The sequence below is a fragment of the Meleagris gallopavo genome, chromosome Z (genome assembly GCF_905368555.1).
Source record: "Meleagris gallopavo chromosome Z, MGAL_WU_HG_1.1, whole genome shotgun sequence".
Classification (NCBI taxonomy): Eukaryota; Metazoa; Chordata; class Aves; order Galliformes; family Phasianidae; genus Meleagris; species Meleagris gallopavo.
The window spans coordinates 64,481,007-64,507,584 of NC_139435.1; the positions used below are offsets into that span (position 1 = coordinate 64,481,007).

The 26,578-nt window shown below is 40.0% G+C and overlaps 1 protein-coding gene across 1 annotated transcript in view; it reads left to right on the forward strand.

Annotated features, from left to right (window-relative positions):
* The window catches only part of LOC109364070 (uncharacterized), a 293,473-nt gene that overhangs the window by 113,378 nt on the left and 153,517 nt on the right, over positions 1 to 26,578 (forward strand). The window contains exon 12 of the mRNA XM_085214099.1: positions 4,698 to 4,835. Within this exon, the coding sequence (XP_085070225.1) occupies positions 4,698 to 4,835 (138 nt within the window). The remainder of the gene's footprint in view (positions 1 to 4,697; positions 4,836 to 26,578) is intronic.

The window sequence follows — 26,578 nt, forward strand, 5'->3', positions numbered from 1 at the left end:
TTGTCCTCTTACTCTCAGAAGATCTTCTCTTGCCCCTAATCTGAATATTCATAGAACATCGTGAATTCATGGTACTGACTATCTCTGCTTTTCTACAACAAATCTTTGCTTTTATTTCCTATCTTTTACTATCTCTTTGTTCTCTGTACCCCACCAAAACCTCCTCAAAGCCTAACTGGCTTATATTTGTAATAAATTGGTTGGATGTCATTTGGTTACACCTGAGCTTTATTCTAACAGGGTATATATGTATACATATATCACAAACCTCTCTCCACCTCTAATAACTGGTGAAAGAGCGTGGGAGACACATTGAAGGTGTCTCCTGTTGGGAGACCTTGCAGTATCCAACATGCCATGTGTATCCTTTGTAGATGGTTGTGGAATAAAACAGACTCATCACAGAGCATCTGAAGTTTGAGAAGGGCTTGGTGTTGCCTCACAGAGCAACAGAGTTGCTTGCCCTTGCAGCATGGGGCATTCAGCTTGCCCTCTGCAGCCATGTTGCAAGTGCACAGAGCTCTTTCAACATAACACAGAGGAAACTGGGTGTGATGTGACCTTCTTGGCATGACTCTCATATCAAGATGAAGGCTGTGGGTCCCACAGCTGGCTGGGGCCATGTGCGTAGTGCTGTGCATCTGCCTGGGCTGGCACTGGCACTGGGGAAGGAAGAGGCTGCAGTGTCCCAGCCAGTGAGCTCTGGGGCTGTGTGTGTGGGACCCCTTGGAAGTCAGCTTCAGATCTGCTCAGCACCAGGGCCCGGCCCTGCCCACCTTCCCCCTGGCTGGTGGGCACTCTTGGTGCAGATGGGTCTGAGCACTTACAGGTAAACATGCGTCATTAAAGACACTCATTATTTAGGTCCTTGGCTGTCTCTGAAGAACTCTCCATTAGTCTTCTTAATAAAAATTTATTGATTCTAGAAAAGAGAGAAAACTTTTTTTTAGGTGAAATACATTTCTTTCAAAATGAAATACAAAAGAAGAAAATAATCATTTGCAGGAATTAAAGAGCATTAACAATAGTGTGTGCAACTAAGCTAGACACATCTGGCAACTGGGATTACTGTTGCTTCCAAATTCTTAATATACTACTCACTCAGACTTTGTCAAATTTAGACCATAGGTCTGTACCAAACTGCACAAATGCACTGCTGCTTCAGTAGCACTATTAGCAATCAGAAGAATAAAAAATATGTCCTCCACACAACTCTCAGTTCATCTGTAAGTGCAGTATAGGCAGAAATACTAGGAAATGATCAAATTGCATAATCAGAGTATTCAGGAACAAGGAAGGAAAATGTTGGGTTAAAAAAAAAAAAAAAAAAAAAAAAAAAAAAAAAAAAAAGCTAGAGGGAGAAAGGAGAAAGCAACAGAAAAAGTCCTGCTTTGCATGTGGTGCTGGATGTGACATCAGCAGTGGGATTGAGTGTACCCTCAGCAAGTTTGCAGGAAACATCAAGTTTTGTGGTGTAGTCAACACATCCGATGGACAGGATACCTTCCAGAGAAAACTAGACAGGCTTGAGCAGTGGACCCATGTCAATCTCATGAGGTTCAACAAAGCCAAGTGCAAGGTATTCCTCTGGATTCTAGCAGCTTCCGATTATGAACACAACCTAGGAGATTATAGAATAGAGCATAACCTCGCCAATAAGGATCTGGGGGTACTGGTAGATGGCAAGCTGGAAATGAGCCAGCAATGTGCCTTTACAGCCCAAAAAGCCTGTATGTGACTCTGGGCAGCCTGGTCTAGTGGTTGGCAACATAGCGGGGGTTGAAACTAGATGATCATTGTGATCCTTTTCAATCCAGACTGTTCTATGATTCTATGATTCTATGATTCTATGAAGTGTTGCCAGCAGAGTAAAAGGTGATCCCTCCTCTCTGCTTTGCACCGGTGAGGCCTCACCTGGAGAACTGCATCCAGATGTGGAATCATTAGTACAGGAGAGACATGGTCCAGAGAAGGTCTGAGAGAGTTGAGTCATTGTAGAGAAGAGAAGGCTCTGGAGAGATGTGATAGCAGCCTGTAAGATGGAAGAGGACGGGCTCTTTAGCAGGGTCTGCTGGGTCAGGACAAGGAAAATGATTTAAAACTAAAGGAGGGAGAATTTAGGTTGGATATAAGGTGGAAGTTTTTTTAATGAAGCACTGAAATAAGTTGCCCAGAGATGTGGTGGATGTCCCGTCCTGGAGACATTTGAATCAGGTTGGAGCAGGTTCTGAGCACTCTGATCTAGCTGCAGTTGTCCCTGCGCATTGCAGGGGAGTTGGACTAGATGACACCTTTGGTGGTCCCTCCCAACTCTAAGGATTCTATGATTCTGTGATATGGGATTTAAAAAGCTTAGGACTGTGGTTTTTCAAACATCCTGCGGTACAATATGTTCATCCCCTACCTTGTCTCTGAATGCTATCATATGGTAAGGAGGCAATTTTCTGTATCACACTTCGCAGTTACAGACTTGCCACAGTCCTGACAAAGAAACCCACTAGTCCTAGCCAGTGAGTTGAACACTGTGCTTCTAAGATCTCCTTTCAGGGGACAACAGCAGCAGCAGAAAGGAAAAATATGTAGAAGGATCACTCTGAAATGATGGTAGTGGTTATAACTTGGACTTGCTGGTAGTCACTCCCTAGCAAGTACTTGGAGAGTTTGAAGATCACACTGAGATGATTAAAAAAGTTGATACGAGCTCAGAAGCCAAATTAGAAGGCTAAAGCTAGGTCAGATGGAAAGATGAAGACAGATGAACTGACTATTTGATTCATCTACCAATTATTTGGGAGCTAATATGCTCCTTGATACAAAGACAAAATGTTCTCTCTTGAATCTTTAACAGAGCTGACTTCTACATTTTCTTCTCTTCATATAGGAAATGACATTCTGCTCAGCAGTTTGCATGCAGTAAAACAAAACAAATGAAAGAAATCCACGCCAACAAGAAATCTAATCTGAAATAAATGGATTGGTCTAGGCCAAAGTGTGTGTACGTGATTCACCCCTTCCCCAAAAATTGTGAATATTTTTCATTAGAATATGTCATTTAGCTTCACATCAGCATGTTGGCACTACTTATGCTAAATTATGGTGCTTTTAGGCTGGCCTTCATTTGGCTCAATTGTCAAGAACACCGTGTAAACACCTACTCCAAAGAAAAGCTTTTTTTTTTTTTTTTTTTTACCACAGACCTCTCTCTTTATTACCTTTCCTCTCCTCTTTCCTGACCACTCTCCTCTCCTCTCCAATTTGTTTTCTGGTGCAGTCATCCTCATCCAGCATACATCCCTCTGCTGCCTGCTGACTTCAATCTGCATTTGGCTGTCTCCGGTGGATGGTCCCCAGCATGTGCTCTAACGATAGCTTTTTGTTTCAGCTCTTTCTGTTTCCAAAGCCAGCTCACCTACATTTAATTTACCTTGCTGTTATTTGCAGCTACACTTTAACTCCTGCATGCCCTTGTCCATGTCCTCACATGTTTCTTGTTTGGTGAATTTGCTTGTTTACTGCTTTTTTCAGTCCTTGATGACTTATCTTTACTCTTAGCTAATTACATTTCTCCTCCTCAAAGGAATCTCCACTTGTTTGCTCCAATAATAAGTTCTCTCTCGTTACTGAATTATCTTGATGCGATTTGCATGTTTCTCTAATTGTGTTCTCTTTGTTTAAAGAAAAAATTGTAGTTGCTAAGCAATGCTTGTTTCAATATTAAAAGCTCAGAGCAATTTGGATTTACAGTTTTAGTCAGTGATAGCTAGTGTGTAAAATTTAAAAAGGTGCTTCTACTTCTGATAATAAGCAGTGACAGGGTATCCAGCTTCACCGATGCTTCATGTCTTACAAAACACAATTTAATCCAGGTACTGACTGAGTTAGCACCAGTGTAATACTGCAGAATAGAGCAAGTTTACCTGATGGAAAAATTAGGACATCAACAGGTCATGGTTACTCTAGATTATTTCCCTGCAATCGTTCTTATATTATTTTAAGAGATATATATGTGCAATCCCAAGCATTGCTGAAACCAAGCCTCAAGCTGCTTTTTATCTAAAAAGAGTAAGTAGCATATATTATTATTCCTAATCTGAAATCAGGAGCAAGAATTGCAGGTTTCTGTCTTGCAGTTCAGCTGTTGTTTACATTGGCCCCAGTACACTATTAGCTGTAAACTCCAAAGAATTGGACTCTACCATTACAAATGCGTTTAAAAAAAAAGGCAGGCTCTCTGCTTAAATAACCCCTGGCTCTTTCCTCCACTCAGACATAGTCAGGTCCCTCCCCTTTTTTCTCCTCTGCTTTTATCTCTAATCATTGTGGAGATATTTCTCAAAAGCTTGTTGGATCAACAGATGAATGATGTGAGCCAATCTGGTCTTATTTTGACTCTTGTTGCATGCCAACAGTATGGATCAGAGAATATAAAGAAAATAGCAGGGATTTCTCCCTCCTGTTCAAAAATCTACAATCACTCAGAGACCCGCAAGTGTTGCTATCAGAAAAGGAGAAGCAAGCATCAGTCTCTTTCAGGAAAACTGACTTAAATTCACCCTTTCCACATGCTCCAGAAGGGAGTCCACCACCTGTAGAACTTAGCAAGGAATTTGGAGCTTATTTTTTGTAGTAAAGTATTTAGACAAGCCCGAGCCCCAGGAGACTGACGCTGCCGATGGTTGTATTTCCCTGGCCTGCAGGAAGCACACTTGAAGCACGCTCAGACTGAGGCAAGACGGCTCCAGGTGCTGATGGCCTCCAAGCGCAAGGAGGTGGAAGCTGAAATCCGGAGCGAGTACGAGCAGTGCACACAGAGGCAGAGCACGGAGAGGAGCCAGGTACAGTGCACTGACCGCCCTCAGGGAAAGGGCATTTCCCTGCACTCCCCGGGAGGGGAGCAGCTCAGGGCTCCTGGACATGGCGATGTGGCTGTGGCCACCTGGCAAAGAAGCATCTTCTGTCTGCCCACTGCCCTGCATGTCAGCATGCAGCAAGAGCTGCAAAGAGCGTAGGAAAAAGGCAGCAGCTGGCAATCTGTTTAATGTGTAATGGTACCAACAGGCTGCTTGGAACAGCATCTGAGTGTGGGACCTGCAGCCACGGGGATCATATGCTGTCAGTGTGTCCAGGTGGCCAAGAAGGCCATTGGCATCCTGGCTTGTATCAGGCAGGACTTGAGCAGGACTAGGGAAGAAATCCTGCCCTGTACTTGGCACTGCTGAGGCACCACCTTGAGTACTGTGTTCAGTTTTGGGCACCTCAGTACAGAAAGGACATTGAGGTGCTGGAGCAGGTCCAAAGAACTGACTTAAATTCACCCTTTCCACATGCTCCAGAAGGGAGTCCACCACCTGTAGAACTTAGCAAGGAATTTGGAGCTTATTTTTTGTAGTAAAGTATTTAGACAAGCCCGAGCCCCAGGAGACTGACACTGCCGATGGTTGTATTTCCCTGGCCTGCAGGAAGCACGCTTGAAGCACGCTCAGACTGAGGCAAGACGGCTCCAGGTGCTGATGGCCTCCAAGCGCAAGGAGGTGGAAGCTGAAATCCGGAAAGAAGGGCAACAAGGCTGGTGAAGGGCTTGGAGAATATGCCTTACGAGGAGCAACTGAAGGAACTGGGGCTGTTTAGTCTGGGAAGAGGAGGCTGCGGGGAGATCTTATAGCTCTTTTCAAATACCTGATAGGGCATAGCAGTAAGAGTAGGGTTGGTCTCTTCTCACTGGTGACATGTGACAGGTTGAGGGGAAACAGCCTTAGGTTGCGCCAGGGGAGGTTTAGGTTGGATATCAGGGAAAACTTTACAGAAGGGGTTGTTAAGCACTGGAATGGGCTCCCCAGGGAGGTGGTTGAGTCACCACCATTGAATGTGTTTAAAATCCATTTGGATCCAAGGACATGATTTGGCAGAGGGTTGTTAGAGTTAGGGTAATATGATTTGGTTGTAGTTGGACTTGATGATCTTTAAGGTCTTTTCCAACCTGAGCAATTCTATGAGCAAACTCTATGATTTGGGTCCAGTGGGACCTGGTCCACTATACCTTGCCCAGAGAGCCAGTGATGCCTCATCCCTGCAGACACCGAAGGTCAGGCTGGTTGGGGCTCTGAGTTCCTGCTCAAGCTGTGGGTATCCTCACTTACTGCAGGGGGTTAGACTAGATAGCTTTTAAGAGGTCCTACCAATTCTATGCTTTGTTTCTGTGTGCAGGTGTTATTTTCCTCTACAGTTTCTCCTCAAGACTTCTACAAAGAATTTGCATCATTTTTAGTATTCTTCATGTAAGTTGTTCAATTTTCTTCATAGAATTATGAGTATCTGTACTCCCTGCCCATAGGCAAAAGGATTAAGGAACTTCTGCTTTGCCCTGTGTCAGTGAAAAATCAATCAGAATACAGAGATTGCAGTATGTAGAACAGTATGTATATACATAAATTAAAAATGAAGAACTGCAATAGTATCTGTTTGCTGGGTCAAATCTGTTTAATCAGGAATCAGCACCAGAATAGACACACACAGGAGAAAGATCTCACTTAAGTGATGACGGGAAAATAAGAGGGAGCTGTGTATGCCTATGCATTCATGAAAGATCCATCAGATAGACAAGGTATGCTGCTGCACTCTGCCTGCTCACTTTAGCACTGCACTTTGACTCCCTGATGATGTCTCCCCAAAGCCCTGCTGAGCACTGAGATCTCCCCCAGCATCCGGCCTCACATCCACTGCAGGCTCCTGACTGCCCATGGGTTGGCTGTCCAAGGTCTGTCCATCCCATCTCCTGGAAATCCTGCTGCTGTTTAGCCTTGCTGGCAGGGAAGGTTTTGCTCTGCACTGCAGTAGAGGGTGGGAGCAGAATTTAAATGTGTGTTGTGGTTTCATTATTTAATACTGAAGAAAAACATTGTTTGGGCCACAGGGAAGAACAGGGGTTAATGAAAAAGCTCACAGTTATGTTAGTGCTTAGCCAGAGATGTGAGCTGGTCATGAAGGCCAACAGGCATCCCAGACTTGCATTTTCTGAAGGCATCCTGAAGATAAGTGCTAAGCTGGCTCTAAGATGAAAGGAAATGTAAGAGCATAAAAAGGGCTCTAGAGTCTACCACACACTGTCCTGAAAAGACTTCCAGAGTTTGGTAAATATTATTTTGCTCAGCTGGCAACACTATCCACTACTGTTTTCTTGTAGTAAAAGTAGTAGTAGTTGTAGCAGCAGCAGCTATAATAATAATGAAATAAAATAAAAACATAAAATAAAAACCACAATAATAATAATAAATTTCAGTAAGCAAAAAAGAGTAAATGGATCTCTGATAAAAAGCTGAGAAATCTTTCTCTCAGGAAAAAAAAAAACAGCAAAACAAACTAAACAAACTAAACAAAAACAAAAACAAAAAAAACACAACATTTTTGAAACTGTATGCAACTAGCTAGCTTCTTTTAGAGGAATAAAAAGAAGTGTTTTACAGGAGGAAGCATAGGAAGGTGAGATAATACAAGAAGTTCCTCTTCCAGACGGTTCATCCTAAGAGCAGCACATTCATTGGGATGGCATCTGGTTCACTCAGGGAAGAGATTCAGTGGCAAGAGCAAAACACTGGATTTTGCTTTCCAAAGAAAGCAAAGCCAGAGGAAACTTCGATCTTTCCCTGGCAGTTTCAGCATTCTTGCTTGTCTGAGAGCAACACTCCTGGCCACTCACTCTATCTAGGAGTCTTTATATATCCTCATGCATTTACTTTTTCTTATTTTCTTGTTATTTGCTCGTGCAAATAACATCATAACATCATAACATCATAACAGCAGTGCATCTGCTCGTAAGGATTTTCAGATGACATTCTACCCTCTCTTTCTACAAGCATCTCACAGCTTCTTCCCCATAATTTGAGGAGTCAGTAGCACTTTTGTCCTCTCGTTAGTTCACATACTTCATTAAAAGAATCCCTTCTCATGAACTTTAATGTTTATCCATTTTGGCTCCTAATGACTTACTATCCTTAAACTAAATCAATTAACATTATGTTCACTTTGGAAAGTGATCATATTTGAAATATGCACTCACTATAGTACCAATCTCCTGTTGTTTATATTTCATACTAAACTCAGAGATAGGAAGGCTGCATGAAAGGGTAAAAAAATGAAAGCAAGAAATATAGTAACAAAAACAAAAATAACTCTCAGAACACTATCTATGGCCAACTGGTAATTGTAATCCCCAAGACACAGTGAAAGGAACTAAATGCAGATGCACTAAAGTAGAACTTTGTAGATGTGAAATACTGAAAATCTGCTGGTACTTCATTAAAAACTGAGTCAAACCTTTTAAGAACTTTTGCTTATGCTAGCACATTTTAAGCTTTTTTCTATGCCTCCTTCCATCCATTGTCCATCCCAACCCCCACATGCTGCAATGACTACAAAATCAAAGAGTGGATGAATTTGTTGAATTTGCCTCAGCTTAGATATCAGAAGAGCTTTTATGACATAATGTTTTTGCTGAAGACCCCATCAACTCTTCTTGTTGAAAGCTATTTCCTCCTGTTGTGGTTTAATCCAGCAATGTTCACTCACTCCTCCCCTTCTCAGTGGGATGGGGGAGAGAACAAAACAAAACAAAACAAAACAAGACAAAACAAAAAAGTAGAAGTCATGGGTTGAGGCGGAACTATTTACTAAGAGAGAGAAAAGGAAAAAGATAATAGTTATAACTATAACTATATATATAGAAGTGTATGTAGCAAGTGATGCACAAGCAATTGCTCACCAACCCCCACCAATACCCCGCGCACTCCAGAGCACCAGAAGAGATGAGATGAACTCCCACCTCTCCTGAACTCCTCCCACATGATGTCTTATGGTATGAAATATCCCTTTGGCCAGTTTAAGTCAATTATCCTGATTCTGTCCCCTCCCAGCTCCTCAGGTCCTTTGTTGAAAATAACTTTGGCTCTGTGCAACACTGCTTAGCAGCAACTAGAAACACTACCATGTTATCAACACTGTTTTTCTCCTAGAAGCAAAAAATAGCATCACACCAGACACTCTGAAGTAAACAATTCCATCCCTGCTAAAACTAAAACATCTCCATTAGTTCTTAATTCCCATAAACACTCCACAAACACTTATCTACGTTTTCCATAATTCAAGGCCTTGTCCTGACTACCAGTTGTTGTGTTCCTTTGAATGTGAATGAATGTGTTCCTTTATATTTTTCTTGCCTCAGTGGATTCCGAATTCTGTCTACTCATTCACTCTACTTTTCTTACACATTCTTTCATTTCAGACTTTGAAGATGTAAGAAATAATATAATGCTTCTGACAACTGCCTTTTTGACAAATTTCCTATGTTTTGTTGAAGATCACTATTGAATCTTTCATTTAAACTTTACTGACACAGATTCAAATAATGATTCTCTTATTGGCCTTTACAAACTGTAAAATCAGCTCTTGAAGGTGAAATCATAAACCACAGTGTATTTTCAATCTTCATTTCTCTCACGTTTTGAATGTAAAGAACAGTTCTCCAGATATTTTGCTAATGCAGTTCTCTCTGTTTTAACCTATGCCTAATAAACAGCAAATTTTACTGTAATCTGGAAAGAAGATGGAAATAATATCTGACATAAATTATGGAAAACCTCAGCAGGTCTTGAGGGCTGAGGCTGAACAGTCATAATCAGTGACAAAATTAAAATGGAAACACCAGGATCTCAGCTGAAGCAGTCTCAGTATCCTGAAGCAGCTGCAGAAGGGCAGAGGCTTCCAGAGGGCATGAGTGAGTGAGGCTGCTTTCACCAAAGTGATGAGGATCTGATTATGGAAAAGATCTGAAGGATTCTTGAGCAAATCTATGATTCCAGGAAGAAGCAACTAAAAGACATGGCAAATGTCTGTAACATTACAAAATGAAGGAATGAAATCTCTTTATAAGAAGATGGTCGGTCTGACATGTGGAAAGTTATGAGCTGCAGGAAAGTGTTTTTATCTGTGGTCGGAAGAGTTAGGCTCACTGCCTGATTCTGTTCGAGAGGACTTTGCCAAATTAATCCACACTTGTTTCTGTACTCAACTGATGGAATGCCGGAAGTATCTCTTCCAGTTCATTTTTTCCCCCTATTCTGCAGAAACAGTGTTAGAAAAATTGTTAAAAATACAAAATTTGCATTTTCTGGCCAATAACCACAACAAAACCACTTCTGCCCAGCTCTAGTCTTCTCCCTTTTTTTTTTTTTTTTTTTTTGCCTGCAGTAATTCTTTCAGCTCACCATTTGCTTGGGCCACAGGAAAAGTAAACATCAGTACTAAACAGATGTTTCTCAGAAAATGCATGCCTTGTTTTTATATCTGATATTAATGTACAAGGGAAAGATAGTATAAAATCTGTTCTCAAAAACAGAGGTCGATAGACAGAAGAGCAGTAATTCGCCATGTCTTGAAAAATGTTACGTAGGTTTAATACCATTTTTATGTTAACACAAAGAAGGCTGTTCAGTAGAAACAGAAATAAACTGTATCTCCCAAGATGGACACCATTGCCTGTTTCTAAGAGAAAAACATAAAACACTGTTATCTAATCTAACAGTGGCAGTTCCCCCCAGCCTTATAGTATCTGTACCCTAACAGAAATAGACTGTCTGCTCCTGGCAATCAGTATGCTGAAAGTGCTGGATACAAACATACAGAGGCACGCACCAGAAGGCTCATGCCCTGCTTGTAAGTAGCAGGAGATACATAGCCTGCCCTCCAGGCTTTCACATTAGTATCTCTGTATTTTGTCAGAAATTTTTATATAATCTAAGGGAGGGAAAGTAGGTCGAACAATGCTGGGGAGGAAATACCTGTAAGCAATACCAACCAAAAAGGTCTGACCCAGCTCTGTCTAGGATTGTCAGATTCATTTTTCTTATGACCCAGCTCTGTCTAGGATTGTCACATTCGTTTTCTGTATTCCCTGGAAACAAACTGTAATCTAACAGGTTGCACTGCAGGATGTCTGTGGGGCGCTCCCTGGAAAAACTGCTATAGCATCTGGCTTATCTGAAATATTACCAGTTTACATGGCAATTACATTCTCCATATATAAAAATGATATAGAACAGTATTACAGGATAAGAAAACACCACCAAATGAATGTGTCTTGTTTCTTTCCTCTGGTGTTGTTCTAGCTCTGGTTAGTGAGATGTTACTATGCTCTTTGTTAAGCAATAAATGGCTCCTTACTTCCTGCGTCACATACAATCCCACACATAAGTTCTCTCTTAGTGTGTGCTTGCTCTTACATGTGCATGCCTACAAAATAGAAACAAGTGCTGTGCTTTCAGCTGCGATGTTCCTTGTGACACAAACATGAAGAAGTTAGTCAAATCAAAGATCATTTTGCCAGCATGTTTACTTGTAAAGTCCTAAAAAAGCTGCAGCCTACAGCAGAAAATAAGTGTGCATTCAAATGGTTACAGTCAAACACATGCTAAAATAATATGCAGAATTGCGGTTGTATTTATTAGAGAGAGGCATTGATTTCTGCATGAAAGCTAAATACCTCCATCAGCAAGAAGGGATACAGGTTGCTTTCCTCCGTTACTCTAAGTGGAAAGACTCTAATGATCAACTCCTGATACCTAATGGCTTCCCCCACTGCAGATGATTCAGTTCCCAGTTACTTGGAGGCACCTGTAGGAATTCATGGGCATTTATTCCCAGAAGAAACATTTGAACACCTAAACCTGTATATTCAGTATATTGTGTCTACCATTAAATATTAAAGCTAAAATATTGTGAATTATGTTTTATTTATCATGTGCACAGCATTTCTGAATTGTTCTGTATTCTCCAGGAAGATATTGATTGAGAAATAGAAGGGGATTATAGTATTTACTCTCCAATAGCACTTAGTCTCACTAAGCTGCAGCTTAACCTTAACAAGGACATCACATCTGGCCTATTCAGTCATTGTGTCCACCTCACTCAGCTCTGGCAAATAGTTTCAGACTGGCAGCTTTTCTGAGAGCAAGGTGTCAGGCAGCTCAGATACTGAAGGGCATGGACAGTTTGAGGCAACTCATACACACTTGGACTTCCTTCCAGATATTTTGCATCCCTATCAGGCTAAGTTATTTTGTAATTGTTAATTCTGCTAGGATCAATTAGCCTGACAGCGAGGCTACCAGAGGTCTGTGCTCCAGCCAGGACGAAGGCAGGATACATTCCCAGAGCACACTAGTGCACCACATGCAATTAAAAGCATTGCCCTTCAAACAGATTAACATAGACACACTGATCACTCACACAAACATCCTGTTCCTCCCTCTGGATGACCAGGATCAAGGCCCATTGGTGGGAAAGATACCTGTGTACAAATGTGTGGCATGCACTCCTCCAGCAGCTGGGCTCAGACCTTCAGTAGGCCCAGTAGCTGCCTCTGGATCCCAGTCTCTCCAATGGCATGCACCATGGCATGCGAGTCCCTGAGGCCAAAGTTTCACACCAAAATGCTTTTCCCTTGCATCCTATAATGCGTCCCAACCCTACGGGCTGCAGCCTCCTCACCCAAAAGGTTCTTGGGAGTTAACTTCTCATCAAACCCAGATGCTGGGGGTTAGTTTTCCCTGGGCCAGCCCAAGGAGGAGTCTGGACAGGATGTCTCCTCCTCTGAGACCATCACTGGGTTCCCAGCTGCCACTGGGCTACTGTGCCACCTGGGCGTGTGGAAATGGGCAGTGATGGGTTGGGGGCAGCCAAGCCTGCGTGGTATTGGGCTCACTTCTCTCACCCCTGTTCTCTCTTTGAGCACCTCTTTGGTTGTGTATGTGAGGTCTTATCTACCAGGCTCAAAGCCTGAGTGTTCAACAGTCTGAAGCCTTGTTAAAAGAGGGAGAACAGGTCTTTTATTTCCTAAATGTCCAAGTCTTTATAATTGAAGAAGGAATTTAAAATAAAAATAACAAGTAATATTAAGCATAGTTGTTTGGTAGATTTACTTCATTGCTCTAAATTTTCAAGTCTTTGATGAAGGAAGGATTTTACATTGTAATTCTCCCCAAACTGGGGGAAAAAATGAAAAGGTCAATCAAAGGAAAATGTTACAATTGGAACAGCAAGTTGTCTCTATTGTTTTCAGCTGTGGGATACTGAACACAATACAGAAAAGAATGGATGTGAAAAACAATGCTTGGAGATATACTTTAGAAATACACTAATTTTGAAATGACAGAGTTCAAAACATACTCAGGAAAATAAGCACTAAGAAATATGAAATATCTAAGTAAAAATGTTGCATATTACCATATTCTAAGAGCTGCTATTCAAGATGTTATAAAAAATTGATTTTTTTAAATTACAGTTATTTACATGTCTTGAAAATATTCCCACAGGTACGTTCTAACTTTAAACCTTTGTCCTTCCTTGCAAATAATCTCTCTTTCTCTACTTCTCTCTCACTGTTTGTTTTTCTAAAGTAAGAATGAGACCAAAATATCGATGAATGAAGAAATTTGAATAATATTATGGAAAATATCAAACCTTCTGACATTTACAAAAGAAGTATGGAAAACAGTAAAAATGTTTTTTATTTACTGCAGCAGGCTTTGGATAGAATCACAGATAAAATTACTGTGGTGGATTTAGAACAAATTCTAAGACAGATATAAACAGTTATTTCCAACTGATCTCTGGAAAGAGAAAAAAAGAAAAATGGAAACAAAGCATACAGGTTTAAGATGAGAATAGATCAGATAGTCATTGGTGAATTAATATCTTCTCTTTCAGAGAATCTGAGTAAACTAAATTGTATTCATGGAGTGCGAAGTCTCTGCTGATGGACTGTGTTGGCATACAAAAATATTTATTATAGAGCTTTGTAAGAAGCACAAAAATTATAGGGTGTCATTGTGATTTACATGGGAATTATGATCTCACACTACTCCTGACTCCTGACTGCAGCACAAAAAGACCTTTATTAAAAAACAAACAAACAAAAAAGAACCAACAAAACAACAACAAAACAAAATAAAACAAAAACAAAAAACCACAGCTCTGGATACGACTTTGTCCTGCATATGGACTAAATAATCCTCTCTTCACAGTCAGCCCTCATCCTTGGTCAATTCTTTGGATTCCCAGGAGAGCTAAATGAGAATTAGCTATGTTGTTCACAAGATGCATTGCCTCTTGTCTCCCCTCCCAAACTTGTTAGGAGATTTCCATGAGTCTGATATGTATTAAATTCTGTTTGGGAGACAATAAGGTTTCCTTTGTCACTAGTGTGACTACTGTGTTGTAACTGTCATCGTTGCAGACATAAACTCTAGGACTGTACCAATGTTTATCAGTATCCTGGGAATGTGTAACAAATGTCTGAAAACTCCACATTGCAGAGGTGCATTGTAAATATCTCTGCCTAGATTTTCAAGGCTAGAACACAAAGAAATGGGAATAAGGCTTAAAAGCTACTGCAGAAAAAAAGTCATAGTACCACAGAATCTCAAATAGAGATTCACAGCAAAAAAAAAAAAAAAAAAAAAGGAGAAAAGGGAATACAATTTCTGTTGAGCTAAAGACAGGAATCACAACACTGGAGATTCAGGATGGGAGAAAATATTACTGCAAGTAGTACATCTTCTCAAGTTTTTGAAGCATGTGGATCAATAGATACATCCTCTAATATATGAATTAGCAGAATTTTGAATTTAATGTACTTACACATATGTGTATTATTATTATATGCATTATTCAGAGTTATGGGTTTCAAACAAGTCCCAAGCAGACAGCTGAATGCTAGGAACTTTATGACTCATTTTTTTCCCTTTATGAACACAAATACCAGTTTGAAATCGTTTGGCAACACAGCTCACTAAATACTACCATCAGAGCTTGCAGTATTCTCACAAGCAGGACCGAACAACTGTACACTGGCAAGGTTAGGAGTTACTGGTCTGAAATTTGAAAGTAGCTTTTGATCTTATTTTGTGTAATTCACAACACATCACTCCTGGCTGTGTGTTGCTGTGCATTTTGTTCCTGATGAAACTAGAGTGTGCTCATGTGTGGCATGCAATATGTATTTGAAAGTCAGTCTTCAAATTTGACTCCCCCAAAAATTCCCCAGCCCAAGATGTGACAGACACAATGATTATCTCACTCAGCACTAGGCTGGCTCTGGCTGGGTGGGATGCCAGTCATGAAGCACACCAGTGACTCACTGTATTTATGTTCTGGCCACAGAAGGAATCACTGCACTGGCACAACAACGGGAAAAAGATGAGGGAGCTTTTCCTAATCTGGATTTTACAGCTTGGAGTAAAAATGAACCCAGAAAGCCAAAGCACAGCAAAAGGCTGCATCTGATTCACATCACCAAGGGAGCTGTTTCTCTGAAAAATGGCCTGACTGCAGCCAGCACTGCCTCACTGCTCTCCGCTCCACATGGATAGACAGTCTCAATCCCAAGTGCTCAATGTGTGTTGTCATCTGTCTCCTCTAAGGCCATATCATGATGGCGATGAACAAATGAAACAAGCTGAACAAAATATCCCCCGCATCAACAGTTCTTTTGAAAGGTCTAGGTACTGTATCCAGATAGATACCTGATTAAATGATAATTCCTATACGTAGCTACAGATGCCTTGGGTCCTCCTCTTAATTGACATGCCCTGGCTCTCTTAACTACTGTGACATATTTTGAAAGAAAATCTAGAGAGGCTTAAATACAATTTATGCTCTCCATGCATATATTTTCAGAAAAGACTCTATGGTCTACATTAAGTTGGTGTCAAAAAAGATGATCACATCATGAAACTCATTTCTCATTTCTCATTCTCTGAGCTCAGCTTCAGAGACAAAAAACATCCCTGTGAGATGCTTTAAAGCACAGACTTGGAAGTGTCCCTCAATGCAAGACACAGTTCGTCAACTGTAGGTCACTTGTGTTTCTGGATATCCTCAAATTAATCTAAATGAAAATTTTTTTAAGTCAAAAATATCTCTGTCTTCCACCTGGAGCAGCTGTGGTAGGCATCTATGCAAGGAAGGTGACTGAAAAAATTATCACAAATTAGGCATAGTTTCACACATCCAACATGGTAAGTGATATCCATGCATTTTAGCTGCATTCATAAAGACACATTTATCTCTTGGGAGAGTCATTCATGTCTCAGCTGTACTTAATGTAGGTGTATTTTCTCAGGCAGAGAGTTAGGGAGGGAGGAAGGAAGGGAGTAGGGGAGAGATGTGAGCGTGTCTTTGTCTCACCAATTTAAAAAGCACACAGCAGAGCAACATCTAAAGACAAATTTGAAAAGGAGACAAATGCTGCAGCTACTCTCCCTCCAAATCCACATTGTCTTACATTATATTGCAAGTATAAATAGCATCAGGGAAGGATGATTTCAGAGAGAAAGTGTATTTACAAGAAAAATTACCTCTACTTTCCAGAAATTTGTAAATGTAATGTCATCAATGAAATCTGAAAAACCACCATGCAGAGTATCACTTAGAGCTGCTGTAATCAGTGAGAAATTCTGGTTACTCAGGGTGCAGCAACATCAGGATGCAACAGCAGCCACTCTAGTACTAAAGGCAGTAGTGGAAAATAAGGAATTAATGTGACCAAATTCCAGAAGCATGGGAGAGAAAATATCTTGTAAATACTAAGACATATCAGAGACATACAAGAAGAAATGCTTACATGAATTGATAACAAATTTAAACAGACTCTAATTGTCCTACACTGAATCTAAGACTGCAGAACAAAGTTCTGCTCTACCTGCCTGTCAGCTGTGTCATGCTTTTCTTCCCTGAGGCAAATGTCACTGTAAATGCAGTGATGTTTCTGCAACGGAGCAGAGGGAGCAGTGGCCATATTCACATTGATCTATGGTCCACTGAGGAACAAGGGTACTTAGGGATGCAATGTCCCTTCCCCATGCTTCCCCATGCTCATCAGATCTCAGATGGTACTTGCATAATGCATACACATTATGGAACATTTATATTGTTGCTATATCAAAGGCACAGTATCTGTGTCATGTTTGCTTCTGAACTACGAAGATTACAAGAAACAGAATAAAAAAGGCAGGTTCAGCACAAAATACAAGTTTTGTTGGCTAATGTAGCTGGTTTTTCTTTCAGATTTTTAAAGTTAATCAACTTCTTAGTAACGTTATACCCTGAAATTCATAAAAGAAAGCCTGAAAATAAGTGGCTGGATAAACAATTGGATGGATGGATGGATGGATGGATGGATGGATGGATGGATGGATGGGTGGATGGATGCATGGATATACAGATGGATAGGTGAATGGATAGCTTGTCCTATCGATCTCTAACTTACTATTTTTCTAGCACTCTTGATGACAGAGGAATCCAACAAAACCATGGTATATTATATAAGGAAATTTCTGTCAAAGTGCAGAAAGAAGGAAGAAAAAAGGAATGATTTTAAATTAAAAGGACTGTTTTTTATGCTATTAACTAGAACAATTCCATTGATTTCATTTTTCTACATTTAAAGACTAGTGAGAGATTAAACAAAAAAAAAAAAAAAAAAAGAGGAAAAAAAAAAAAAGAAAAAGGCAAAAAAGGAAAGGAAGAAGAAAAAAAGTGTGTATGTCTTTCTGTATGCAGAGGCACACTATGAAAAACTGATGTGTCCAGAAAACTATTGCCAGAGTTGCCAAGTGAGTTTACAGTTGCCAAGTATCTGAGGACATAAAATCCTGAGATAATTTTTGTGTTTGTGGATGGAGCAGTCTGTTACCCTGGAAACTAATGTTCATTTAATCTGTATTCTGTGTTTGATTTAAAACATTACAAACCTCAAACAAGGTAATATATAATCTAACCTGTTCCAGGTTTTCTGTCTCCCAGGTCCAAGTGTTGAAGTGTATTTAATAAAGGTGTGTGGATAAGGACTTGAGACTGATAATCCAAACTGATAATCTCCATGCAGGGTGTTTCAAGTAGTCAAGTTAATGTGTGTTGTGATATTTACTGTCTGGAAAAGGAGATGAAGTTGAATAAGTATCAAGACAGAAAGATAAGTGATTTTGAGAAAAGCTTAGTAAGCTTGTAAAGGAAGAAACTGGGATGTATTCACGCCACATACTATAGAGAAGCAAAATGCTAACCTCACAACTTAATGTCTCCAACAGGTAATGCTGCTTGATTTAGACAAGATGCCAGCAAGGAGAACGCGGTCATGAAGGAATATCCTTAGTGCCAGCTAAGTGTCCTGAGTTGTGGGGCTGCCTAGTCTGTTCCTTACAGTACCGTTTGTCTGCTGCAGGCATACTTGTCACAGTCAGGGTTATAGCAGAAAACAGTGTTTTAGTGGCCTCAATGACATTTTAGCTCAACTTGAAGTCAGTAGTTAAGGTGCTCCCAGCTACAAGGCACCTTATTAGATTAACACCTTCAAACTATAAACCATCTCTGAATCATTTGTAAAATACAACTTTAAAAATCCTCAAATTGTTGGACTGCCTTTAGTGTTCTGACTGCCATGTAAGTGATACTGAAAAAAAAAGCCCTGGAATCCAGCTGATGGAAAGAATATAAATACATCATAGCGCTTCTGTCAACAAAAGTTATGTATCTTTCCAACAAATTTGATTGTCCAACTCTGAAATGGCAAAGCACAACCACACTGTCATCATTTTTTTCTCTTAATGTAGAAATCATGAGGAATCAGCAGGTTTTTTCTGGAGAAGGTACTTGAAATTGCAAATGCTCATTAGACTTAAATCAATAGTATTCATCATTTTCATCAATATCTCAAATTGTTTTGTAGAAATAACTCATTTTCTGCTGTATTCATTAGCATTAGCTGTTAGACTGTCCAAAGTTTATTCCTGTTGATGCTTTTGCCTTAGGTTAATTTTTGTAATTACACCTTTGATGTTTTATTGTAATTTAATTGTCTAATTTTGATAAATCTGTCCTCCCATATCTACCAGCCTTATAATGACAAAGAAAATGGCTACATACTTATAATAACAGGGTAGGAAAATAAAACATTTTTAACCCAACTTCTTAATAAATGGCTCTGTGAAGCAGTACAGCCAGTAAAGTTTAGGGGTGCAATACGAAGCAAGTCATAACATAAAATGCATTTCACAATTCTCTGCCTTACTGTAAACACTTGATTATGTGCAGCCCCTACAGTACAACAATGTCATTGCAGCTTGTGAAGTCAGCCTGAGAATTTGAAATCCTGCATTATAAATTAAGATTTGATACTTAATTACAAGACTACTCCTTAGGTTTTCCGCAAGATCATTTTCCCCTTCAGTGGACATGTTTGGAAGGTAAATAAAGCTTCAGAAAAAATACAGTTCAGGAAACTTTAGAGAGCTTTTACTTTCTCCTGCACAGATTTTTATTCAGTAATAGTAAAATCAGATATACAATGTTTGCTTTTTTTTTTTTTTTTTAAGAAAAATACCGATAAAAATTCATCTCAGTGCTCAATAAATGATAATAACAAATATTGCACACAGTCACTATTACCAGAACTGGAGAGAGCTGAAGGCGGTTGTTGATTGCCATACCTTCCTGGGCAGATCTTGAGTGGGAAGTGGCATCTTACCAGTGGAGCTTACAGGTATTTCTGACAAGTCTGAGTACACAGTCTGAGTGTAGATGGAAACTAGTTTTTAAGAATGGTGGTTATGTGTACTTCTAAGCTACTGAAAACTAAGTTTTATAATGGAAAGTACATTGTAAATTTAATAACTGGCAGAGCTGTTAGGTAATCCTAGTGGAATCCTAAGTCAGAACAGATGTCCACAAAGGCTTTGTGCAAATAAACAACTCTCTCTCTCTTCCTCTCTCTCTCTCTATATATATTGAACATTCAATTCTGTTTTAATGAAGAAGAGAGAAGGTAAAATAAGACATCACACAGAAATTCATTTAGTCTGAGTTTTTTTTTATAAGCACAACAAGAGAGATGTGTTGTTTCATTTATATTATTCAGTAGTCAAAGCTATATATTTCCTAGTTTCATCAAGTTATTGTCAAATTTTCTATGTACATGCAATTCAGGTTCTTTTATACAAGAATGAGCCATGCTCTGTCTGAATCATTTATTCTTCTAAATCGTACGGAGTAGAGTTTAAAAATCATTCCCATGGATTCAAGCCTATGGAGGAAAAACTTTCATTTCACAGTTAGGTGCTACAGTCCTGAAAAGCTCATGGGCAGGAATATAGCTTGCTACCACCACAGCCCATGCAGACTTGACTCGAGCATTGCCATTAATTTATATATTAAATGCAGAATAGGATGGTGGGACAGCTTGCTCCACCATGAGCCTCGTCTGGGCTGCAGGGAGCTTCTCCTCCACACCTGAACTACTTCGTGCACTGAGCTCGGTGCCTGCAGGGCTGCTTCTCTCCCATTACTCACTCCTCTCCCAGCTGCTGTGCAGCCTTTTTTCTCCCTTTCCTAGTATTTGTTATCACAACAGTGCTGCCAGCATTACCAGTGGGCTAGAACTAGCTGTGTCCCGCATGGGTCAGCTGCTGGAGTCTCCTCACTGTGAATGCCTGGCCTCAGGCAAGCACTATGCCACTTGTGCTTTTCCTCCTTTTTTTTGCTTTGTGAATACAATAAGCCACTGGTAGCACTGGCAGGAGATTGTTCATGGTCATTTAAATAAATTTAAGCCAGGTGATCATTTCATATTATGTGCGGTTGAGCAGACACTAGCTCAAAAAGGAAGAAAAAGGATTAAAAAAGTCCTCCTATTGTCAATAAACTGAATGGTACATTCCCTCCTAAATTTTGTATTCATGTTTTCTACACGGATATCTCCATGGTAACAGTTTTGTTAGCTTACAGGTTATGGATATGAAACAGGCATGGTCTTAAAGTTTTTCTGGAAGTTTACATGCCAAGGATTCCAACTGTTATCCAAATGAGAAGAATATAAGAATTTTCCATGAGATTTGAGGAGTAAAGTATCATCCTCTCAGTCTCTATTTTTTGTGGAGAAGCTTCTGTTTATATTTTTCTTGTCACCTGTGGGAGGCCACCACAGCATCTAGCACAATCTCTGTATATGCCTTGGCTGTGGGGAAACCATGAATGTAAATCCGCACTATGCTCACTATTCAGTGAACGCTTCTGAGCAGCAGAAGTTGGCACTGCAACTGAAATGTCACCCTGTCTTCTTCTGCCCTCATCCCCATCCACTGCTCCCACTTTGCTTCCGACACAAATGTCTCTTCAGTGAAATGGATGCAGTGAATTGAATTTGAGAATTCATTTGCCTGAAATGTTGGGGGTTTTTTAAACCACAAGATAGTTTTTATTTCTAGCAGTTTCCTCTCCAGTTCATATGAGCATGTATTGAAAAGTAGTGTAAGTCTGCTGTATTTCATTGGAGAATTAACTGCTGATTAAGTTTCTACACTGAAGAATACAATAATACATTATGCAAAATGAGGACAACGTACTGAGGTCTGCACATTCCTCTGCATTCTTTCAAAGTGAAATGCAAGTTTTTTGAGTCCACTTTGCACAGACTTCTTTAAACCGTGCTTTCTTTCTGTTTGCCTATTTGAAGAAAAACTACATTTGTAAATCCTGGAAATAATGTGTGTGTTTCTGTATCACAGTTTGCCAAACAGAAGCTGGCATGTCACACATTCCACTTTTTATGCACCTCACAAGTAGTTCTGCTTGAGAAACTGTCTGCAGAAAAATGTGCCTTTCTCAACAGCTGTGTGTACCAGGCTCAATAAATGGCATGAATGTCACAAATGACAAAAATACTTTATTGCTCCTTCCTATTCCCATTAGTCTTGCAAAGTTACGCACAGCTGAAATAGAATACAAAAGCTCCTGTGTTTTCCCCTACACTGTCAAGATAATTTTTCTCCCTCTTTCCTATCAGTGATACCTTCACAGCGTAGGTAAAGAAAAGGTTTCACTAGCTGTCACTGAGATCATCATTTGGCTTCCAAGACTTCTGCCAATAGCAGCAAGAGGCAGACAAATCTTGGATGGGTGTTAAGAAGGCATTTCTGGGGGCAACAACAACAAAAGTAGCCACTTGTTTTTCACTTGTGAAAGAGAATGCTTTACATGATGACCGAGCATGACAACTTCACAGGTTCTTATTTTGTTGTTATTTTGTTATCAGTTGCTGATTTTGTTGTCTTATTGTTGCTATTATGGACTTTATTATTATTAATTAACTGGAAGAACGGTGGTTTAGTAAGAATTCTTCCCAACAATGAACAAAAGTTTGATATAGGGATTGAAATATGAATGAATAGGAAAAATTGCAGTAAGTATGAAAATATTTACTATTCCTCTTTATCATCTCAAATTTCCATGAAACTAAGGAAATTAAGAATAGTGGACTCTCTCAACCTATTTTCTGCATCTGAAGCTGCTTATAAAGTTTTATGCTCTATAATAGATATATGTAAATGCAACAGTTATACATCAGCTGGAGAAAGCACCTTCAACAACAGTTAATTTACACACGACTGTTGTGGTTTAACCTGGCTGGTGGCTGAGCACCACACAGTCCTTCACTCATTTCCCCCTTTCCCAGTGGAATGAGAATTGGAAAAAAATAAAGTATAACTCATGGGTTGAGACAAATAGGAGAAAAGGAAAAGGAAATTAGTTATTGCATTTTACATATATATAAATGTATATATCAAGTGATGCACAAGCAATTGTCATCACCACCCCCATCGATGCCCAGCTTCCTGAGCAGTGGAAGAGAGCAAGATGAATCACCATCCCTTCAAAACTCTCCTTTCACATGATGTCATTTACTATGGAATATTCCTTTAGCCAGTTTAAGTCAACTGTCCTGATTTTATCCCCTCTCATCTCCTCGGGCCCTTCGTTGTGGATGGCCCTTGATCTGTGCAGCGCTGCTTAGCAGCAACCATAAACATTAGTGTGAGATCAACACTGTTTTTCTCCTAGAAGCAAAAACATAGCATCATAGCAGACACTGAAGAAAACAATTCCATCCCAGCTGGAACAAAGACAATGGCTTGTGATCTTCCATTGGAGCAAAGCAAAAGCCTGCTACAGCTGCAGGGATCTTGGTGGTGCTGTACAGCTGCTGGAACATCAGAAATTTGTAGTCATCTGATTTAATGGCCCTGGAGAATATCAGAGAAGAATACAGGGAAAGTGTGCCATCCAGTTTCTTTTTGGAACTTTTTATTCTGATGGATTAGCATTTCCTATTGAGTCGAAATAGGCCAGCAAGAATATAACAAAATACACAAGTAGTTTTGTGCAATATGGCCTAACACATTCTCATCAGATGATGAAATGCCCTGCTGAACTGTCAGCAGCCTCCACCAGAGAAGCAGGGCTGGTCTTACTTGAACATAGGCATCAACAGTGAACAAAGCAATTTTTGACTACTTATTCATCTAGTGAAAAAAACCTGAAATTTTATTGTGCTAATCATATGGACTATTTTAAGAACCCACCAGCATTAAAGAGCCTCACTTATTAAAAGTGCATTTCTCTCTTCCTTGACTATGAAGGGCATCTATAGACTAATCACACATAGCGATTTTCAAAGCAGACATCTAGGTTTGGACAGATTCATTCTACCTCTTTTGCTTTTGGTCCTGTGGATCCACATGTCACATTTTATGTAAACTTTCTGTTCTGAAGTTTTATAAGTCAGTAATATAATAAAGAGAAAATGGGAGTTGAACTGCTGATCTGTTTAATATATATTTTGCCAGATTCGTACAGCCTTTTCAAGAAGAGCAATGAATCGATTGCACTATAACATTGAAAGCATAAAAAGAATAGTTTTGGAGCAAAAGAGATACAGGCAGTGGAAGAGGTTTTTCATGTCACTTGTTCTACATTCTGTTGTAAGGTGATGTGGTTAACAGACCTCATAAAGAGCATTTGGCATTCAGACACACAACCAAACGTTACTGTGAAGACAAGTGTTGTGCAGTGCCAGAAGCATAAATCCAAATGCAGATGCAATACAGAGACAGTCTTCATTTAGCAGGTAAGTCTGGGCAGCCAAAAAGGGAAAAGTTCATCTTTCATATTACTCTGGAGTAGACTCCCCTTAAAAATACAAAAATTGTTGTTCTCCTAAAAGGGAAAAAAAAATAATAATAATAAAAGAATGGGGAAGAAAGGAGGCACCATTTAGCTGTAAAGAGAATAGAAAGTTTGCCTAAAGCTATCATTCCTAGCCCGTGTTTGCCAAGAATCCATTACCATGTAAGATACTGATAAATGTCCCCATCTTTGCCTTCATTTTAGGAAAGATAGACCAGCTAAATGCACTCTGTGGTTAAAAAAAATAAAAATAAAAATAAAATGGAGTTTTATTATATACTTGCACTTAAGCAACATGGAGTAAGTAAAGAAGCTTAGCAGATAAAAAACCCAACCCATACAATGAATGGTGTTCAGTATGAAAATGTTATTTGCAAGCAAATTTTTCACTCCACTCCATCACTGCTTAAGGAAAAATATTTTCTCAGAATACTTTTAATGATGAGATTACATCTTTTTGTTTGTTTTTTTTTTTTTTAAGAAAGAGAAAATAAGAGTGAACTATGTGTGAACAGAAAAGTGCTGATGTATGGAATGTCTTCTTTGAAGACAGGAGGTGTCTGGCTACATAGTGAAATCCACTCATCCTTAAAACTTACATTATATGAATAAAGTGAAAATATTTTCTCATTCTTAATAAAAATATCGAAAGATCTCTAGTTAAAAGCCCAGAAGACCTGCTGAACTCTACCAAAACTTCTACTTATTTATTATAGGCAAGAATTGGGATGTGCCAATGTGAAATTGCCAGAGACTTTGTGTGAATGTACATGAACTACTGACTTGCCAAAGAGCTCTTAGATGTATGCGTTAATGTGGAAAGACAGAAAGAAAAAGGAAGGCAGGGAGGCAGGGAGGCAAGGGGAGGTGAGAGGACAGGAGGGAAGGGAAGGGAAGGAGGGGGAAGGGAAGGGAAGGGAAGGGAAGGGAAGGAAGGGAAGGGAAGGGAAGGGAAGGGAAGGGAGGAAGGGAAGGGAAGGGAAGGGAAGGAAGGGAAGGGAAGGGAAGGGAAGGGAAGGGAAGGGAAGGGAAGGGAAGGGAAGGGAAGGGAAGGGAAGGGAAGGGAAGGGAAGGGAAGGAGAATAAAGAGAGAGAAGAAGAAAGAAAGAGAGAAAGAGAGAGAAAGAGAAAGGAAGGAAGAAAGGAAGGAAGGAAGGAAGGAAGGAAGGAAGGAAGGAAGGAAGGAAGGAAGGAAGGAAGGAAGGACGGAAGGAAGGAAGGGAGGAAGGACGGAAGGAAGGAAGGACGAAAGGGAGGAAAGGAGGAAGGGAGGAAGGGAGGAAGGAAGGAAGGGAGGAAGGGAGGGAGGGAGGAAGGGAGGAAGGGAGGAAGGAAGAAAGGAGGAAGGAAGGAAGGAAGGAAGGAAGGAAGGAAGGAAGGAAGGAAGGAAGGAAGGAAGGAAGGAAGGAAGGAAGGACGGAAGGGAGGAAGGACGGAAGGGAGGAAAGGAGGAAGGGAGGAAGGGAGGAAGGGAGGAAGGGAGGAAGGGAGGAAGGGAGGGAGGGAGGGAGGAAGGAGGGAAGGAAGGAAGGAAGGAAGGAAGGAAGGAAGGAAGGAAGGAAGGAAGGAAGGAAGGAAGGAAGGAAGGAAGGAAGGAAGGAAGGAAGGAAGGAAGGAAGGAAGGAAGGAAGGAAGGAAGGAAGGAAGGAAGGAAGGAAGGAAGGAAGGAAGGAAGGAAGGAGGGAAATCTCAGAGAGTTTTCTGCTTTATTTTGTCACCTTCCTGACAGCTTTAATCATAGTGTATCTCACATTCATCAGACGTGATTTTCTACAAAGGAACTCGTCCTGGAAAAATTAACAAATAAAACCATTCTAAATGGTAGCTAAGATTAACTCAACATGAGAATTGGATTGAAATTGAAAATAATCAGTAGATTTCGATGCTCTGTGGCTGTTAGCAGCCAGAAAGACTGTTCATATAACCCTGAAAGAGCAGAACTCATAATGAATACTCACTATTGTCCCAAAATCATGCACATTAGAAATTTCTACAGACTGTTTTTGCCCATGACCACCTTTTTATTTGTAAAAAGCTAATGCCTGTCCAGATTCAAGAAAAGATGTTCTGAGTAGTAAAACTCCAAAAGAAAATAAGAGCTCTAATCCCAATAGCCCAAGAAAACAATTACCTTATAGCTTGACAGAAACAAAGGACTGTGGTTTTGCTACTATTTTCTTCATTTCTGCAATACTGTAAGATGAATGTATAAACCTGTAGATATCATGTGAAATCATAATAGTTTATGACATAACACAATTATATAACCCTTTTAATCCTGATGGATTGCAAGGTATTTCACCTCCACACTAGATTCTAGCAACTTATTATATCAAGGAATGAAGCCTAGCAGACTGAAAATCTCTATCTGTAACAGAGCACAGCAGCCTCTCTGCCTAGCAACAAAAGTCAGACAAATACCACTCTGTCTCTGGCACTTCTGCATAAAACATGGAGGCCAGGTCAAGGTTTTGCTAGCAATATTCAGAGCCCTCTGAAATATTACCCATAG